General features: G+C 31.5%; 1 protein-coding gene and 1 long non-coding RNA gene across 2 annotated transcripts; both read left to right on the forward strand.

Annotated features, from left to right (window-relative positions):
* Positions 1–25: 25 nt before the first annotated feature.
* On the forward strand, positions 26–9,936 carry LOC145334945 (nuclear distribution protein nudE homolog 1-like). The gene is made up of 14 exons (XM_080180586.1): positions 26–163; positions 1,796–1,931; positions 2,662–2,725; positions 3,237–3,328; positions 3,751–3,882; positions 4,366–4,460; positions 4,743–4,800; positions 5,212–5,331; positions 5,748–5,845; positions 6,210–6,297; positions 6,717–6,769; positions 8,563–8,648; positions 8,795–9,251; positions 9,664–9,936. Exons 2-12 carry the CDS (start codon positions 1,806–1,808, stop codon positions 8,630–8,632), a joined length of 996 nt encoding a protein of 331 aa, XP_080036712.1. The 5' UTR covers positions 26–163; positions 1,796–1,805; the 3' UTR covers positions 8,633–8,648; positions 8,795–9,251; positions 9,664–9,936.
* Positions 9,937–12,369: 2,433 nt separating this feature from the next.
* LOC145334949 (uncharacterized) lies at positions 12,370–12,913 on the forward strand. Its single transcript, XR_013885061.1, has 2 exons — positions 12,370–12,546; positions 12,711–12,913. It is a non-coding gene; the product is annotated as an uncharacterized LOC145334949 (long non-coding RNA).
* The last annotated feature ends 1,728 nt before the right edge of the window (positions 12,914–14,641 follow it).

The raw sequence follows: 14,641 nt of genomic DNA on the forward strand, positions 1-14,641 counted from the left end.
TGTATAAATAAAATGAACAGAAAATAAGAAATTGACAAAACAAGAATAAGAATTATCCAAAGTTGATAGTGACTGTTATATAATTATTGATCCATGTGAATTGAAAGGAAAAACAAATGTAAAATTAAGAAGAATTATTGAAAATACCTAGTGTTTTAAAAAAGGTAAATTTTATTTTTATTCTATGTTTGGTTAGGTTGAGCAAGGTCTAGTAGTACTCCTGTATGGTTAAGTATCCCTGCATGGGCTAGAAAGATTACCTTCTGTAAAGAAAATTTTTGGGATTTATTGCAACTTTACAATCACCAAAGGTTTGCCAATCAAAATAGTAAAATTGGTTTACTACCCTCATAGAACTGCACATTTATTGAAATTATTGACTAGCTTGCATCACAAACAAATATCGTTAGTTTTAATTAACAAAACCTGCCAAAACTATATGAACTAGATTCTTCCTAATGTAGTTAAAAAAAAATTAAAATGTCAAGTTTGAAATGAAATGAGGAAATATAACACCAAATAATATTTTCTCTACTTTATTAATTTTAATTATTACTGGGGTGAATATTAGTTTATCGTCCATTGTCCTATTCCAGTGACGAGAAAATGTTTTCTTTTCAATCTATGTTAAGATTAGCTGTTTCAGCTAGGCAGCGCTAGTTATATTTATTGGATTTTTGCGATTTCTCTTGTTGGGTGGTGGTACCCTCCCCAAAATAGCTATATTCAGTGGTTGGCAAGATCCTTCGCTATAGAAAAAAAACCTTACTACTTTATATAATAGGATTTCTTTTCTCTCTATCTCTCGCTTTCTGGCAGTATTTTATTAATTTTCAAGAAATTATGTTTTTTCTTTTGGTATGGTGGTCAAAGTCAAAGATCGATTATGATGATTGCGGGTTCAAATCCCAGCGATGATTGACATGATTAATTTTTTCAGTTTATTATTTCCTTGTCTATCGTGCAGGGGTGTATATTCTGCACAAGATTTTTTTTTTTCCCCTGCTACAAAATTTTTATTTTTTTCCCCCCTAGATTTTTCTTGAAAAGTAGGGGGGGAAATAGAAAAATATTTAAAGAACTCTATATTTTATTTATTTTATCCCTCCTACCACACATTTTTTTTAGTTTTTTTAACCAAGGAGGGGGGCAAAATGGAAAAAATGTTTTCAGTTTTCTTAATTTTTACATTTTTTTTCCCTCCAACCACTTATTTTTTATTTTTTCCCCCCCCCCCCTGAGCCGGGGATCCCATGCAGAATATACACCCCTGCTATCGTGTCTTGTGGATGCGAGTTTGAGTCTGACCAGAAACAAATTTATATTTTAAGTGACTGTTGGTACATTGTAAATCTTTGAATATATCTTTTGCTTTACCATATATTACTTATTATCTCAGAGAGGGAAAATGATACTTAGTGTTTGGGTAGTTTTGAACTTATAACCTTCTGACTTGAACCGATGCAAAACTGGACCGTCATCTCTACCCCTGAGCTAAGATGACATTTATGAAAATGTATGAATTTTTATAGTTCACTATAAGATTTCAGTTTTTCTTTACCTTGTCTTTTTTCACACCTGATAATTGGTCTCCTTCATAGCTTGATTATAGAATGTTAGTTTCCTTATCCGTATGTCGCGGGTTCGAGGCTCTCCGAGAGGGGCAGGGATTTTGTTGTTGATCAAAATTGGGTGTTTCTGTGTAGTAAAAGTTGTCGCAAATATAGGTATTAAATAAGGAAACTTTATAAACAAAAGCAAAAGACAATTTAAAGAAAAATCTATTTTGTTTTATAGGCTAGAAAATGACTCAAGACGCGCCGCCGCCAACTTTTGCGGATCCCGCGGAAGAAATCGCGTATTGGCGGGCAAAAGCGGAGGAATACCGTCTGTCCGCGGAAACGTCTAAAGAGGAGTTAGATGAATTTCAGGTATGATCTTGAATGGTTTTTAAATTATAGGAAATTTTATCAAATTAAGTGAATAATACCTATTGATATTTATTTTAAATCAGTAGGACCATTCTAACAATATTGCTATTGTTTATTTGGTTAGCAATGAAGTAAGGACGATTTTTTGTAAATAGGACTATAATTTTATTTCTCGTATTCATTCGAATCCGGTGGATAGGAACCGGTTCTCATCCATACGAAAAAACTATGTCTAGCATCGTATTATATCCAGCTTTCTACGAATATAGAAATGTACAATCATAAGATTAAAACCAATTTTTTTAGCCCGTGCCTCCGGCACCTCGGGGCTAAATAAACTAGTTTTAATCTCATAATTGTACTTTCTATATCCGCGGAAAGCCGTTTATAATACGATACGAGAAATAACTATTCTATAATGGATTCGAAGCCGATTAGTATCAACTGGATTAGAACCGGTTCAGGGCCATACTGAAAAAATTATGTAGATTTTTCACGAATATTAAAATAAAAATCCTAAGATTAATACCTACCAGTTTAGTGGGTTTTCGGCCTGCTCTGGGCTAACCAAACTGGTCTTAATCTTGTAATTTTTATTTTAATATTTGTGAAAAATTGTCTGTAATACGATATGTATAACTATTTCAACCTTTTTCAAAGATAAAAATTGGTCATGTGGATATGTAGTTTTATACTAACAGAACTATTCTATCATTAACTAATGTTTTAGGAGGGAAGTAAAGAACTAGAGATGGAGTTAGAAGCGCAGCTTGAACAAATGGAGATTAAAAACAAGGAAATTATACATTGCACATTAGTTAATTTTGTCAAGAAGCTTAGAATTTCATACAGATTTTCAAGCAGAATTTGGACTTTTTATGAAATAGGAGGGGATGTCAGTTTAGATAATGTTGAAAGTACATAAAAAAAATGGCTGTGAAAAATGAGGGGAAATTATTGTTTGGTTCTCGTAATCCTTATATGCAAGTAACAGGATGGTTGTCTATTTGTACTGGTAGATCTCGCAAACTCCAATATCGGTGTTATTTATAATGAAGTTTTTAAAGGTCCATGAAAGGGTTTAACTATTTCGGGGACTCTTTTTATTTAACTCTTTCTCTTTCCAAAAGAAATCGCCCGTACAAAAAACAGCCTTTCAACTAAAACCATTTTTCTACTAAAAATATTCTTTACTCAACCCTTACACCCGCCCCTTAAGTGAACCTAGATGACTCTAGGGGCGTCGCCGCTTGTTTACACATAAAATGAAATGAGACATAATATCAATGTAAATTGTAACTCTACAGGAGTTAAAATCTCTGACAAACCGACTGCAAATGGAAAACGACCAGATCAAGGACAAGCTAGAACAGTGTAACAGAGAATATCATTTTCAGGTACATTTTATTTTGAGGATTGAAAATCGGAAAAAAATGCTTCAAAACTAATATAAGTTAAGTAATAGGTAGAAAAGGTTAGGTTAGGTTTAGTACTACAAGTCTTTTTTTGAATTAAATAAGTTTGTAAAAATCAGGAAGGGAGGGTATAATGGACTGTCTGTATTGTATATATTACACTGGTGCTACAAGCTTTAAAAACATACCTACCTTTGTTTAGTTCCTGATGATGAGGGCAGTTTTGCCCTCGAAACGTTGAAAAATTAAAAAGTTTGATGCCTTGAGTTTTTTATTCTGAGGATTTTACAAGTTGGGCTGTAACCATTCGTCCTACTTATCAATTTATCATCCATTAAGATCCCTAGTTAAAATAAGTAATTGAAAGATGGTGTTAATTTTTTTTTGAAAAACTTTTTATTTAGATAAATGAATTGGAAAGCGAACTATCAGAAATCAAAGGAATCAAGGACAAGCTTGCTAAATATGTTAGAGAATTAGAACAACAGAATGATGATCTAGAAAGGGCAAAAAGAAGCACTCTCGCTTCTTTAGAGGTTTTTATAGTTAGATAGACAGACAGAAAGTTTGAGGGTTAATTTTCAATATTATGTTGTTAGTAGAAAAAACTCTTGCTTTACAATTTTCCGCCTTTAAATGTACTTCATTTGATTTTTGACTGCGCTAAATCTTTTTCATAAGAAAATAAAGAAAAAAAGGAATTATTCATTTATTTTTCTGGATAGGTAAATATGCAGATTGATGATTGAAAGACTAATGGACAAACAAATAGACAAGCTTATAGACATACCTACATGTTGAGACAGATAATTAGATATTATTATACAATCGTAAATGTAAAAATATATGTGATCACTCATAGACAGATAAATAGATAAGTCTATAATGAAAAGGATACTTAAACAGATATTTTAGTAGACAGAAATTGCAGACAGACTTAAAGACCAACAAACACAAAAATACAGAGAATCAGTTATCATTTAAGTTTTTAAAGCATATTAATGATAAATGTATTTCAGGATTTTGAGTTACGAATGAACGCCGCTATCGAGAGAAACGCCTTCCTTGAATCTGAACTGGACGAAAAAGAACAACTGAAAGCTGTTGTACAAAGGTAAACAACTGAACGCGGCATTAAGGGAAAGAATGCGCAAAATATTACGGCAAAATCGCGGTATTTGATTTAGAAGTTTTATGAATATGATTGATTAACTTGAATTAAACAGTTGAAAATACAATTGTTTAGGATTATAATTGCATTTTAAAACTTATACAATTTTACACATTATAAGTCCCGTCTTTATAAAATGTTTTAAAATTTTTATTCGAAAAAAATACAATCATAGACATTGTAAAAACGGTCATAACACTCAAAGATAATTTTCATAATTTTTAGGTTAAAAGACGAGACACGAGATTTAAGATCTGAATTAAGAGTTCTTAACCCTCAAATAGTGAGTATACATTACATTTATTTCTCATATGTCAGATCTGTCTGTTTGACCGAATCATGAAATAAAAGTGATTTATTTACTTCAGTTTGATATCAGAATTTTTGAGTTTCTTTATTATGTCTTTCAGACCAAATTAGTTTTCTCAGTTTGTATTTAAGATAGGTAGACATTTTTGTGTTGATTCCTATTAATGATAAAAGGGATGAATATCAAACAACCATAAAATGTCAATGACTGTTGAACCAGTTCATAATGTCATTTACTTTTTATAGTTCTTTTTACCATTTTGTGTATGTCCTTAATCAAATGGGTATTCTTTTGGCGTGAGAATGTTTTTATTTGCTGCCTAACTACTATAGACAAAGGCTTTTTATTGATGTCACGCACCTGACATTCTATAAATAATTTTAGATGGAGGACGAGGAGGAACCGGACAATGACCGGGTTATGTCACGGTCATTAAATAATGCCGGCAACGGACCGTCCGGTCATCAACAAGTAGACGTTGATGGCGCTATTTCTGATAATAAGGTATTGGTTAATTTTTATTGCCAGTCACAAACAAAACTCTTCTAAAAAAAGTGTCGTAAACAATTAACTTTGTGTCGGTAAGCACGAACCTTTACTGGCGGAAAAACACACGCAAATTATTTTTGACCCGTTAAAAAAAATATTAATTTTTCCTTTATCGAAAAAATATACCTAGATATTTTGCAGGAAAAAAAACTACAGTTTGTCTTCATGATATTTTTTCTGGGGTCCATATTTCTAACCTAATTCTTTTCCTCCCTACCCCCAACCCAAAGTGTAAAAAATCAATTTTTCACACTTTTTTGACTAAAGATAATTTTTAGTCTCTTTGTAGTTGTTTTTATACGACGTGTCCATACATGAAAAGATAGTTAGCCTTTTGCAATTTAAATGGTATGAAAACTAAATCTGTTAAGATAATATCTGAGAAACTGAATGGAGATACTCCGCTGAAGAATGGCGGCCTTGTGGGTACCAACCTTCCTAATTCACCTCCCTTAACTCCATCAGCCAGGTATGTACGACTGAAGGATTTAATGGGAATTATAGAGTAGCGTCGCTATGTTTTCACCCAAATAATAACAAGACAGATTCCGATCTGTGAGAATTAGCGGAAAGATAGATGTATAAAAAGATATATAATATCTAAACTGGACATACGGACGTTTTGTTGAATATTACAGTGTTGCTTCGCTTTGTAAATCGTACCAAAATGTTTCAGGAATTATTATTTAAAGGGTGAGGTCGATAGGACAATTATAACATTCCTAAATTAAAGATCAGAGTTATCTTTTACGGACAGATAACCCCTAATTCTAGAAAAGCTTCGCTAATAAAAATCTACGAATAAAAAATCCTAAAAAAGTTCCAATTTTCAGAATATCTGCTCTTGGTATAGTTGGAGATTTATTAAGAAAAGTTGGTGCCTTGGAACTTAAACTTGTTTCTTGTAGAAATATTGTAAAGGTTAGTTGTTATTATTATTGTTATCGTCATCAATATTGATTATGCTCGTTGTTGAGCGAGAGTTACTTATTGGGCGGTGTTTTCCCTTAAAGTGCCTTGTTGATCACAGAAACAGCCACCCCCCCCCCACCTTATTTTAAAATAAATTGAAAATACGGGGAGGAGGGATAGTTAGTTTGTTTATTACTATAGGTCAGGTCAGGTTAGTTAGTGTTAGGGCATTGCAGGGCCTAATCCCTTTAAGGTTTTGGGATCCCAGAGGGGTTAGGCACAGAGAAAAAATAATGAGGGTGAAAGGGTTCAAATTTAAACTGGACATTGTCATTTATCACCAATCTTTCTATTTTCCTAAAGCATGTCGTAATTGTGGCCAATAAAGAAAATAATGCAATATCTTTATGAACTTGTTAATTTTGCAGGAGAATGGAAAGGATGGAGGGAGAGAATTTACTAATTTAAACTCTATTGACAGGTATAGTAATCAATATCATATACAGCGACTTCATAATTAGTGTTATTCGTCTGTCCGTAAAGTGTCCAGTTTTTACAGGGATCTTTAAGGATAAGTCAATGAACTATAATTTGATTTACCCCTTACATGTATTTAAAGATTATTTGTGGAAAAGTTTGGACACTTATTTTTGATCCGACCAATCAAGATTTAATAAAAGCACATACCCAATGTTCTAAAGTCATCGAATGAGAGAACGTTTTTTTTATAAAACTTTGGGTACTTAGTCCCCTTTATAATGATTTGTTTTAATGATATTATTTGTGAATAGCCAGGGAGGGAAGGGACATTGCGGTGTTTATTACACTAGTCTCCAAAGTTTTATTACAATGCTTTCTTATTTTTTGGCTTATATAGATATTTATTAAATTTTGATTGGTTGGTTCATTAAATTGCGTGTCCCCAAACTTATAATTTAGTGCAGGAATAATTTTGAGAATCATCATTAGGGATGTACGTACATTGTACATGTACATCAATATATCGGTCATTGTCTTATCCCGTTATATCCCTGTGAATGAATACCAGTACCAGAAAATGAATATAAGTTGGATAATAATGAATATTAAATCTTAGTTGAGCTCTAAGTCTTTTCAACTTTCACGTGGGAAATAATGAGCTATTGAAACAAGAACGATAACGCCCAGTGAGCATTTTAAATAAAATTCTTAACTAGGCACTTTTATTTTAAGTACCCTATTAAGCACAGATAAACCTTCCCTCCACCCTTTAAATAAATGAAAATATAGGAAGAGGGTAGCTTTTCTTTTATTTGTTGATAACTCTTTATTAGTTTAAGTTAGGTTATCTTGGGTACTGGGTAGCCCCGCAGGGCTAGGACATAACAGGAATGATAGCTGACAATTGTCTTATATTTAAAAATAGATAAAAACCTGTCTATGTTTTATATAAATCCTAAAGCTCGCGCTACAGTTGTTATAGATATCTCAATGTACGACAATAGACAAACCTCCCACCACTTTACTATTAAAATAAATCTGAGATATCTGTATCCCATTTCTAACGTATCCTTAATCCGCAGCTAGTCTTCGGATTTAAAAACTTTTTTTCGTTTGAAGAAAAGTTTTGCAATAAATCTAATTTTACAACTTCCTCAATCAAATATGTATATAGACACACATTTTTTAGTAGCGCAGCTACACTTTTCCGTTTGTCCATCCGTCTTAGCCACTAGTTATGATAAATAATAAACAATTATCCTTTTCTGCTCTTTTGTAATTGACAAGATTTTCACTTTTGCGTCAATTCTAAACATTATTAGAAATAAGTTAGCTTCTCTAGAATTCACACATGTCGTTCGATCTTTCATTGTATAATGATAGCGTATAATTTATAGTCAACATTTTCAGGTTTAAACAGGGACCTTTAGGGATAAGTTAATGAATTATAAATTAATAAACATCACCAATGACAATAAACAAAATTATCCCTTCTGTAGAATAAATTTAATGATTAAAAAGTTTGCACACTTTTTTAGTTTAGAACCAACCAAGTAAGATTTAATAGACAAAGTTTTAGCCAACAAATTTTGTAATAAACCTTGAGTAACAAGGAAATGTACAGTCCAGTTTACCCTTCCTTACTAAACAATTTTTTAGTTTTCAACTTAGGATGTATTTAATTTGATTAATCTAACCTTATATTTTTACTTTTTGTTCTTAACTTTTTTTTTTGAAGAATCTGATCAGAAAAGAATCAAGTAAAACAAAAAAATTATTCTGAAAATAATTAAGGAAAGGAAGAATTCCCCGGGGAGCCTCAAGTCCAGCAGTAAAGAACCTGTGTGAAAATGGAACATCCTGACCCCAGGAGAATTCAGGTAATAATTGAATTCTTTGGTCGTCCATTGTCTTTTCCCTCTAACTCATTTGTTAATGGGTGGTTTCCCTCAAAGTGCCTAGTCGAGCACAGAACCCCCTACCTTATTTTGGAATGAAAATTAAACTTATCTAAATTTTATTAAAGGTGATACCGAGGAAAGTGCCTGTTGTTATTGCCAGTTCTGTCCATGTCACCACAACCATCATAATCAACAACAGGAGCCACGGACCCACAACCTTTCTCCTGATAACAATGACATCACCAGCAACCAGCCGTCCAACCGCAGCCCTGCACCTCCTGTCAGCCAGGCTGACAATAATATCATGACCGCGGCGGCGGCTGATTTGACCGCAACAACAGTGACGCTACAAGAACAAATTAATTGTCAGCAAAGTTTGACTGATATGTTAACTCAGCAACAGCATATGCTGACAAAAAGTGATATTACAACTGCTGATGGACAGCTGCAACTGCCAGCTGACACGATAATCAGCTATGTTGAGTCATGGTCGTCTGGGGATGTGGGGTTGAGTCCCAGAAATGTGACCTCGCCAATTATAGATCTGTAATATTTCTATGATGTTCTGCAATTATATTATGGGTAAATGAAACACAATTCTAGGCAGGGAGTGGGATAAGAAAGATAAATAAGTGTTAACTTCATATTAAGAGATAAGACAATGGTTTATTTACATCTCTAATAATTTTTAAAAAATATGGAAGCAGTTTCAACACTTCTAGTTTGATCCAACCAAATAAGATTTTATAAATGAAACCAAAGCTTTCAGCCAACGAATTAAAGAACATAGTAATAAACTTTGGTTATTATACAATTTTTAGTTTTAAGTTCCCTTCATTCCTGGGTTATATTACTTATCAGAACAGAACTGCCGAAACTAATTTTGTAACTTTGGATAAAGTAAAAGAATTGTTTCAAGTAAAGGATTGAACTATATCTTTTGTCTTAATGATGATTGTTTTAATTTTAAATCTACTAACTAATATAATTGCAGAATATTAAATATTCTAAATCTTTCTTATATTATCAATATCATTTATAAAAAATCTGGTGTTTTGTTAATTTATACCTAGTTTAGTTACTAATATTATAAAGATCTGATTTTCTAGTAGGCTGGTAATTTATTGTTTGTATAGGTTTATTGTAGGTCTATGTATATTATATTCTTTTAACATTTAGTTTTTTTTTAATACAGAAAAGGGCAATGCAATGGAAATTTTTTAAAATAATTTCTATTTTAGTTGATTAGAATATGTAATATTTTTTTTTTAAACAAAGGCTAGGTACTTAATTATTATTTTTAAAATATTTAATTAGCATGTTTTTTTATTATTTGAAATATTTTTTTAACCAAAAGTCTTTTTTATATTTTATCTTAGTGAGAAATTATTAATTGGCTCTAATTTTAGAGAAGATCTTGGGAAAATTTGTTTAAATCTTGTAACCAGAGACCAATTGTCTGAAAGGTTAATAGAATTATACATTTATACCCCTTTCTCATATTAAACTTGATAAAAATGCAACTTTAATTTTTTATTAAGTGCCATGATTTTTTTATGTTTGGTAAATGTAATCTGAAAAGTAGTTAGTTTAATCAGCAAAAAATAACAGAAAGTTTCATAAACAATATTTATTGTATTTTTGTCCAATAAGATGCAAAAGATTTTGTCTTAAAAGTATTTATTTTCCTTGTTAAAAGGTGGGCAAAATAGGTGTATAATATTTTATTAAAATGATTTTTGCTGCTTCTTTAACTAATTACTTTTATCATGACCTTTACTGAAGTATTTTTTTTCATTAATTTTTTAAATTCTCATTTTTTACTTAGTTATTTTCAATAACTTGATATATGGATCGGGCAGGTGAAACATGACAAATAAGAGGTTGGTCAATACTCATTCAAAATTCACCACTAAACCACTAGGTAAATTCCCTAAAGTACAACCTGATCCTAAGCTTCAGACGGACATACTAACATTGTTCTACTTTGTATTAAAGATATGCGCAATTTGTTGATGGGTTATATTTTCATGTTTCACCTCCCAAATCCCATTAAAGATGATAATGCTAGACCAATATTAATGTAAATGTGCCTCTTGAGATTTTAAGTAACAGCACTCCGTCCGAAATATTATTAATAATAATAATGTATTCTGTTGTATCCAATATTATCCTTCTTGCAAATGCTTGCAGGGTGATTTTTAAAGACATTTTGTTGTTTATTGAAACTTGATGAATCTATAGGGTTGTTTATTTATTAGGTACCAAGGACGTCCAAGGGGGGGGGGTAAAGGGGTGATTACGTAATTACCCCCTTCCCCCCCCCCCCCAAACAAATTTAGGCACCCCCAAAATATTAATTTTACACTCCTATTTAAAATTTACCCCTACCGTATTTAGGAGGGGGTATTTATTACCCCCAAATAATTTTAGGGGGGAAATACCCCTCCCCTGTTAGTTACTTTATTTTGCAAATTTTAAATTAAAATAAGTAATTTTATTTAGTTATTTTTTTATTTTATATTTGTAATACTAAATTTAATATTCTAGTATTCTATGTAAGTATGACTTTTATTTTAAACAAATACATTTTTAAATTCATATTTAAGTAAACTAAGTTTTTATAAAATCACAATGTAATCATTTGTTTAAAATACTACAATAATGTATTTAAATATTAATTTACTAATTTATCAATGAAAATTTTAAAAATGTGATCATGAAGTTTTATTTTTCATTGTTTTTTTTTCAAACAGAACCTAGAATTCAGTTTTTGATAAATACATTAAAATGGACAGGCAAAAAGTGTCATCAAACGCAGAATTTATGATGGTTTACATTTAAAATTTTGCGTTTGATTTTATTTTTTGCCTGTACTTCTTTATTGGCATAAACTAAAAATTAAATGATCAATCTGATAAATTATAATCTATCATTCCAAAAACTTTGTATAGACATTATTATTAAATCTAACTAACAGCTCTGTAAATCGGCTAATTTAATCATTTTAAATAATCAGCTATAAAATTTCCCTTTTGGCATCTTTTTCTATTGATCATATACATATTAAATATCTCCAATGTGTACCAATTTTATTTTGTCAATTAGTAAAAAATTTTAATAAGAGATATGAATTTTTCTTTAAAGATTAGGTAGATACTATGACATTTTTTTAAGAACCTATGCATTAAAATCCATCCCCAAAAAAACTTCCCTAAAATAATTTTAAACCTTTCCATAACCTATGAGAAGCTACATTATAAAGTAGATCCATATCGGTTCAGTGGTTAGTTAGATTTATCTGTATAGACAGGCAAACATGTAAGGATTATCTGTATTTGAAAATAACCTGAAAACCCACAAAATTAAGATTCACTACTTAGTGAAAAATATCCAACTCCTTATAATAGGCACAATAACAAGTAAAAATTTTTCCTATTTTTTTGTCTGGAGAGAAGGATCCGCTGAACAGGGAATCCACTTACAAGGTCCTGAGATGGTTTTAGGCTATTTTTCTTTCTTTCCATATTCATATTATAGAGCCCTTAGATGCTAGGTGCGCTGCCGCTAGTATCTTAATATGGAGATAAAAAAATGAACAGATTTTTTCATAATTGTCACTCATAATTTTTTGTTTTGTTAGTACCGTTACATTATTATTAATAAAATATCTCTATTTTTACATATAAATTAAAATTAGTGTATTTACCTTTATTGATCATTTCTAACTCTATATCAAAGATTAATTTGAAATATTTAATACTAAACTTCAATTTTTCTTCTAGATAATTTAATGTATTTGATTTTAAAATGTATTAAATATGTTAAATTATCTTAAAATTTATTGAAATTCTTTCATACCAAAAAAGCGGGTCATGTAAAGGAAACAAAGTCGCGGGTTTCGTCATATTTTCACAGTAGCTTTTCTCAAGGCCCTGCGGGGTGCTTCAACACTGCGGGGCAATCACCTAACCTTTCAAAAGCTTTCGTGAAAATACAACGAAACCCGCAACTTCGTTTCCTTTACATGACTCAAAAAAGCTTTAGTTTTGTGAGTAAGTCTTATTTGTGTAGCTTTGTTAATTTTCTATAGCAACCATAAGCAGCAAAAGAACAATTTTTTAGGCATTTTGACAATTTCATTGATTTTTTGTCAATCTGTGAAAAAAGTTGTGCTTTTGCCATTAATTCATTGTTTTGTTCGGGACAAAATTTTTATTAAATAAAATATTTATACACTCGAATGATGTGTTCTTATTTATGGGGTACTAGCGGCTTCGCCCCTAGCCTCTAGGGGCTTTGCCCTAGAGGTAATTTAATAAACAAAAAATGGAGATGCAACCACTTATTTCGAACATTTAAAAAAAAAACATATTTTGGTGCTGCGAAACATAATTTTATGAATTCCCCATAACGCTTTTTTCAATCTTTTTATCAAATTTTTTCTTTTGAAAATAGCCTCAAACCACCACAGGACCAGTAGGCATAATCCGATCGGTTCAGTGGTTACCGAGATCTTAATGGAGGGACCGACAGACATCGTTCTATGTATTATAGATAGTCCCTTTCGTGGTGACGCCTCTTAAGGGGCGATTCGTTTTTTTTTACAGTAGCATTTTAAAGGTTATTTTAAAATAACCAAGAAGTGAAAAAAATCTTAAATAATATTTGGGAGAGGTCGTCAATTTTACAATATGTTGCCCCCCAACGACAGCTGAAAACCACGTATAGGTTCCGTGATTTTCCCCCCAATTAATTTCGTTAATGGTATAAGCTGCGTTGTAACCCGTTTTTTTTTGTTATTTATCTATTTTTAAAGCTTATGTTCTGTCAATTGGAAAACAATGGAGGAACAATCCGGACATATTAATGGTTGGAAATTTAACATATTTTTTGTCACATTTGCATAATGATTAAGCTTTTTTTACATCGTCAAAAATTTCGTGGCTCGTGTTTTTATTATTTAGATTATTTACAAGTGGCTGTGCTCCTATATGTCTTTAGGGGCACTTGAGGAGGAGGGAGTTGAATTCGATAACCCAATTTTTTTGTGTGTGGGGGGGGGGTAGCAATTTAAGGGCAATTTCGCTTGGGAGGGTGTTGGTACCCGTCCCCAAAATATTTATAAACCTTCTCAGAACCCATGAGAAGCTACCCTGTAAAGAAGAACCAATTGGTAAGCGAGATCCTTCGGTACAAACATAGAGATATACAAAGATCCTGTAACTTTATCATAAGGATAGATTCTCTATGTTCAACGGTCTTAAATTGTCCGGTCAAATATGTATCCAACCCAACTCTAGTCAAAACCCGTTCGTCTTCGTAATTATCAATTCGAAAATCGGCGTAGAGAGCGCTTAATGTAAAACTGTAGGATTATTCCTCATCGTAACAGTATTTGTCATGAAACGCAGGGATCTAATGGTCAATAAATCAAAGTTAGTGGTTGAAACGTTTAGACACTCAATTTAAATAACCAACAATTAAAAATTCAATTTAAGTCCCCAAAGTTGTTGAGCCAACCAATAAGAAAATGTTATTTGGATATTAGTGCATTGTATTCGTAGAATGGAAACGGAAAACGTCGTTTCAGGAGGAACCCAGCTTATACCAATAATGAAATTAATTCGGAAAGAAATCACGAAACCTATACGTGTTTTTCAGCTGTCGTTTATATATCGTAAAATTGACAACCTCTCCATTTGCCCCCCCTTCCAAATATTATTTTATATTTATTTTGCTTGTTGGTTATACCTTATTCCTGGGAGGAACCTAAATCTATGAGTATAAGTTAAGACGAAGGTAACGACACACTATAATTGGAGAAAAGTAGGTAATAAAAACAAAATTTCAAATAAAACTAATTTTATTTTAGATAACTTCTATAAAATTAAAAACAGCTCAAAATTTTGAATACATACAGTTGTTAAATATGGATGTTTTCATCCTTGTTATTACGGGAAAACTTTACA

Source organism: Acartia tonsa, chromosome 13 (assembly GCF_053477335.1).
Source record: "Acartia tonsa isolate MP-2025a chromosome 13, ASM5347733v1, whole genome shotgun sequence".
Taxonomy (NCBI): domain Eukaryota; kingdom Metazoa; phylum Arthropoda; class Copepoda; order Calanoida; family Acartiidae; genus Acartia; species Acartia tonsa.